At 44.3% G+C, this 6,176-nt stretch overlaps 1 protein-coding gene across 4 annotated transcripts in view; it reads right to left on the bottom strand.

Annotated features, from left to right (window-relative positions):
• The window catches only part of LOC105999834 (HLA class II histocompatibility antigen, DR beta 4 chain-like), a 108,616-nt gene that overhangs the window by 17,963 nt on the left and 84,477 nt on the right, over positions 1–6,176 (bottom strand). For 2 of the 4 annotated variants that reach the window (XM_013034959.1, XM_013034960.1), the window contains exon 6: positions 2,139–2,207. The exons of the other annotated variants lie outside the window; for them this stretch is intronic. In XM_013034959.1, coding sequence (XP_012890413.1) covers positions 2,194–2,207 — 14 coding nt within the window. In that variant the 3' untranslated portion in view covers positions 2,139–2,193. Of the gene's footprint in view, positions 1–2,138; positions 2,208–6,176 lie in introns of those variants that run through there. 4 annotated transcript variants of the gene reach the window in all.

Raw genomic sequence — 6,176 nt, 5'->3', positions numbered from 1 at the left:
CTTTGAACCACAATCCTCAGATCTCAGCCTCCTGAGTAGCTAGGATTACAGGTGTGAGCCACCAGCGCCCGGCTTAAGTCTATATTTCTTTTTTCATCTTAATGTGTGTGTGTGTGTGTGTGCTGGTGCTGAAATTTGAACTCGGGGCCTGGGTGGTATCTGTGAGCTTCCTTTGAGTCACAGTGCCACTTTTTCTGAGTAGTTTATGAGGATATGAGCCTCATGGGCTTTTATACTTGGGCTAGCTTTGAACTGCAATCCTCAGATCTCAGTCCTTTTAATAGCTGGGATTACAGGATGTGCCACCAATGACCCACCACTTTTGGCTTTAAAAAATTACTTTATGGTTTATACACACTTGGTGAACAGAGGAATTACAATTGCATGAATAAGGTAATGAGTACGCTTCCTTTTATATATAGTGTTTTCTGCTCCCTTACTCTCTCCTAGTCCCTCTGTCGCATCTCTATCCATGAGTTGTACAGTTCAATTTTGGCTTTCCTGAAGTTCATTGGAGATAAGAGAGTCATGGACTTTCCAGCCCAAGCTGGGTTTAAACTTTGATCCTAGTGTCTCAGTCTGCTGAGTTACTTAGTATTACAACTAGGAGCCACAAGTGCCTGGATAATTTCTTTTCATTTTATTCATTATAATCTTACTTTCTTATTTCATTAACTTTAGTTGCACAAAAAGTCTTTAAATGTTTAATCATCTTTTTTCACAAAATGATTTACATTTACCATGTCAGTTTGTGACTGCATTTCCCCACTTTTCCTCTTCTTAACATTTAGGAACATGGCTGATAAAGAAAATCCAGAGGCAGTCATTTTACTGAGTAAGAGTGTTTCAAGTTTATCTGCTGCTGTCACTGATTTCAGTGACCAGAATCCACATGGGCACTGGGATGGGAAGCTGTCTACACAGAATGAAAGCCTGAAGAGAATCTTTGCACTTAGCAACAGGGAAAGACCACCCTCTAAAGCAAACCACACAGAGGCTCGGCGATCAACATGGGACTCAGCCTTAAACACATCCCTGCTTTAAAATAATTGTGAAAAGCTTTCAATCCTTCAATCCTGCTTTCCATTATGATTATCTCGTTTCGTTGAGAGTGTGTCCATTCATTGTGCCATTTCACCTGCTCTACCTCAGCAATAACAATAGAAAGCCCCGCTAATCAGCTGGTATGTGTTTGATTCAACAGTTTGCCTGAGGGCCACCAATAAAGTGAATATCAGGGACCCCAAATGAAAACAGAATATGGAATCTTAGACTTAAAGTGTCTCCATTCTTTTTTTTTGGTGGGTCGTGGGGCTTGAACTCTGGGCTTGGGTGCTATCCCTCAGCTCTTCAGCTCAGGGTGAGTGCTCTACCGCTTGAGCCACAGCGCCACTTCTGGTTTTCTAATGGTTTATTGGCGATAAGAGTCTCAGGGACTTTCCTGCCTGGGCTGGCTTTGAACTGTGATCCTCAGATCTCAGCCTCCTGAGTAGCTAAGATTACAGGTGTGAGCCACTGGTGCCAGGCATCTCCATATTTTTTACTTTATTAATTTAATAGAAGACACATACCTGTGATAAGCATGAACTATCCAAAGGGGAAACCAAAATTAGAAGAACAGATGTGTTATATGTATCATGTTGATCATTCATTTTTAAATGAAGGGCAGGGTTCTTACATTTAAAGAACCTATACTTGGTTTCTTCAGGAGTTAAGTATCAAAAAAGTTTTCACCAATAAAGATCCACAATTTATGAAATAGTGAAAATGCTTGGATAGACATTGTGATAAACTGGAAATTAGGAAATACATTAATTCAGAATCTGCTACTGATATAGAATAACTTTGAATGATGTGTCTGAATTTCTTCTCACAATATCAGAAAAATAAATAACACCATAGTTTTCTTTCTTTTGGACAAACAAGGAACTGCATGAAAAACCTATAAGAAATAAGATTTTTCACTCCATGTTTATTTGAGAAAAAATATAAAACAAAGTATTGTGATACAAGGCCAGTTGGGGTGGGGGCAGCGAGGGGCAGAAGGTTTGAATGCAAAGAGGCCAGGAGAGAGTGCAGAGCAGATCTTGCGGGTCTGTACTGGGGCTTTGCTCAGGGACAAGGGCTGCTGGAGTGATGTCATGAGGAGAGGTAGGGGCAGAGGTCCTTCCTTCCCAGCTGTCCACCTTCACTTCAGCTCAGGAGTCCTGCAGGAGGCAGAGGACAGAATGTTGCCAGACCTAATACAGAAAAAGGCTTTCCCCCCATACATGCTTCTCATTATAGCATGTGGGAAGAGGTGGGGGGACTTTCAACCAGCCCTCAGCCAATGCTACTTTACAGCACTACTTAGAACTGGACTGAGGGCCTGGACACTGACCCTTAAATTTTTTCGTTCAACTTTGGCACTCTACCACTTGAACTATAACTGGTTAACTGGAGAGAACAATCTCAAGAACTTTTCTGCTCTGATGAGCTTTGAATCAGGATCCTCAGTTCTCAGCCTCATGAGTAGCTGGGATTATAGGCTTGAACCACCAGGGCTGGCTATAGCACAGCTTTTTATTCAATGCAAAGTGGGCCTGGGGCACTGCACTTGCCTAATATAACATGCATAAGGCCCTGAGTTTGAATGACAGAACCACAAAAGCACAAAAGAAACAAAGAAAAATGTGCAGAGAACAAGGTTTAGTTCATATTTCTGCTGCATCAAAAAATTTGCCTCTAGTTCTTTCACAGTACTTCTGCTTGTCTCATTGTTGTGAGAGAAGCAAGTCTGTCTCTGAGAGAGGATTAGAGAACATTACCTGCTGGCTGAAGTCCAGAGTTTCCTGCAATGGAGACAAAAAGGACAGATAATTAACTCTACAGAAGCCAAACTAGCTTCAAACCCAGCAGCCTAGACTCACATTTGCCACCTGAGATTTCTCCAACACCACTGAGGCAGGAGAGATGGAGGAGGGGACACAGAGGAGACAGGGAAATTAACTTATTTTTAATAAATCAAAACAGGGCCAGACTCAGAAGTTAAAACCGGGAAGCAACTAAAAAGCAGTTAAACTTCCATCCACTCAAATGCTATGTTACAAGAACTATGAGAGCTCATCAGAGCAACCTAAATCTGCTCTCTCTATTAGAATGGTAATAAGATAACAGAATCAAGCAACTCTGTAAATGAGTAGATACAGTAAGATGACAATCTTGACTAGAGAGGGGAAGCCCTAAAGCTCACCTATTTTCCCCATGTTGCTGGGAGGACCAGAGACAGCTCCATATTTTAGAATACTAAGCAGCATCTCTCTTAGCCACTGAGAAGCATTGCCTGGTTGGGGGCTGCTACATGACATGACCACATCACCCAGTTCAGAAAGAATGAACAGGGCAGATAACAGCTGCTATTTTGAATCTTTAAGTGTCACTTCCTGCACGTGAGGAGTAGGGAATATTTTTCTTGCTTTCTAATTCTCCCTGCATTAACCTTGTTGTACTAAAATAAATCCTGCTTAAAACTTTCATCTTATAAGTCTCTCTCCTTTCAGAGGACACCATGACATGATTCTCTTTTTTTGTTTTGATGGGTTGTGGGGCTTGAACTCAGGGCCTGGGCACTGTCTTTGAACCTCTTTATGCTCAAGGCTAGTGCTGTACCACTTGAGCCACAGTGCCACATCTGTTTTTTGAGTGGTTAATTGGAGATAAGAGTATTACGAGGACTTTTCTGCCCAGGCTGGCTTCAAACCGCGATCCTCATATCTCAGCCTCCTGAGTAGCTAGAATTACAGGTAGGAGCTACTAGCTCCTGGCTACATGATATGCTGTTCATAAAGCTTAAGGAGACTCTCATGCATTCTGTGGTGATAGTTTTGGAATTTCTTTGACACCTAAGGACACATGAGAAAACAAAACTACACCCAGACCCATAGGTGTCCTTAGAACTAACCTCAGTGAAGTCACATTTCTCTAAAAAAATAAGTTCTGTGGACCAAGATTCTCAGATACCAGAAACTTCCTTACCTTTTGAGTTTTTGAAGTAGATGAACAGCCCTGCACCCAGGAAGAGCAGCCCCAGCACAAAGCCCCCAACGCCACTCATCATCTTGCCCTGCGCAGATCCAGATTGGGGCTCTGAAAGGAGATGCCAGGATTAGTTACGCGTGTACAAAATCAGACATTCTCTCATGAGACCCCGAGAGTCAGACTCTTGAGCAGATAGAAGCCTGCCCCAGATGAATGAGATTTAGCCATTCCTGGAAACAAGAGAATTAAAAATCACCTTGAACCAGGCCCCAGTGGCACATGCCTATAAACCCAGATACTGAGCAGCAGAGAATTGAGGATTGTGGGTGTAATTCAGCCTGGGCAGAAAAGTCTATGAGGTTCATATCTCCTATTAACCACAAAAAACCTAGGAGTGAAGCTGTGGATCAAGTACTAGAATGATATCCTTGAGAAAGAAGCTAAGGGATGTTACACAGGCCTTAATATCATGCTCTGGTACCAGCATGTGGGTGTATACACACACACACACACACACACAAATATACAGACACAGACACACACTCATTACACTTAGTAAAGATTTATATTCTGAATTTATGAAATTATCACATGGCTGAATGGCCACCTGGTCTGTGAAAACTGTGGAACTCAGTCACATCACAGAGCTGGTAAAGGATGCGGGAGCTAATGGCAGACAGTGCTGAGCTAGGACATTAATTATGTCAGGAAGGACCCTGCATTGCTACTCTTCTCAGATCACAGTGAACAACCCAGACAGTAGCATCCACACATAAGCTCAGCCCTGAGGCTGAGGCTGGACCAGGACTGAGGAGGTAACTAGGACCTGTGGTATCACAGGGCTTTCAGAACAGTGTCCTGATTGACACACTCATATCCCCATGGCTCATGGGTGTTTCTAGAAACATCTCAGCCTCCCTGCCCCCAGTGACCTATGCTGAGGGGGAGAGCATGGAATGGGTGAGAATCCAGTGTGGGGAGAGAATGCTGCAGCTGTGCTGTAGGGAGAGGAGCCCTGCACTCCACAGGCAGCCAGGTCTGCATCTGGCCTGAGGACTTTATACAGTCACCAACATGCTCACTCACTCCACTCCACGGTGACAGGACCGTCCAGGCTGGGGTGCTCCACGTGGCAGGTGTAGACGTCCCCCTGTTGGGGGGTCATCTCCAGCATCACCATGATCTGGAAGGTCCAGTCTCCATTGTAGACCAGGCCTGTGGACACCACCCCAGCCTTCTCCTCGTGGCCATTGCGGAGCCATCTGACTTCAATGTTGCCTGGGTAGAATCCATTCACAGCACACACCAGGAGGTTGTGGTACTGCAGGGGTTCAGTCTTTGTGGGGTACACGGTCACCATAGGTTTAACTGGGGAAGAAAAGGCAGAATAAGTCAGAAAGCAGCAGAATCTTCATTGGTTTGCTGCCTTCCTGTGTTTGTCCAACATTCCCAGGTTCCAGTCCCGGCTGGTGATACAAGTTCTAACTGGTAGCAGCATGGAAAAGCAGGCTACAGGACTTGCAGAGGGCAGGATAAATGGATAAAACTTGCCTGACAATGAAATGGAGACACAAAAGAATGAGGGATAAGAAAACAACGAATGAAGGATTAAAGATGGGGCTCTTCATCTTTGGCTCCATGACCTTACAGGAACCAGAAAGCAGAGTCATAACCATGTGTCTGTCTCAACGACTCCAATTCTCTGGATTTAAGCCAAGGCCAGGCTGTGTGAGAAGGAAGGTGGTTGGATGGGCTTATGCTCTGTCTTCCTGTGGCATGTCCATGACACAGGCTCTCTTTCTTTCTTTCTCATTTCTCTACTGATAATTCTTCCCCTCACCTTCACCATGTGCACACCTTGCCTGTCTTCTCTGGCCCAGCATAAGTATTGAGGTCCCCTTAGCTGCCCTGAATTTCTGGTTACATATTTGTTGCAGTGGTCAGGCAGTCAGAGATTAAATATGTCTTTTTCTGGTTTGGATTCACTGAAAATTTCAAAATAATCAGCTGAAAGAAATGGAGGAAATCCCCTTTTTCAATCAGTGGTGGGTGCTGTGCCACTGGCCTATTATCCCAGCTAGGAGACTGGGTGCAATGGCGGGAGCCTGTCATCCCCGTGACAGGAGGAGACTCCTGCAGAAGTGAGGTGAGATGGAGAC

Source organism: Dipodomys ordii, unplaced genomic scaffold (genome assembly GCF_000151885.1).
Source record: "Dipodomys ordii isolate 6190 unplaced genomic scaffold, Dord_2.0 Scaffold202, whole genome shotgun sequence".
In the NCBI taxonomy this organism is placed as follows: domain Eukaryota; kingdom Metazoa; phylum Chordata; class Mammalia; order Rodentia; family Heteromyidae; genus Dipodomys; species Dipodomys ordii.
Note: the sequence above shows the minus strand (reverse complement) of the source record. Positions and strands in the feature narration are given on the sequence as shown.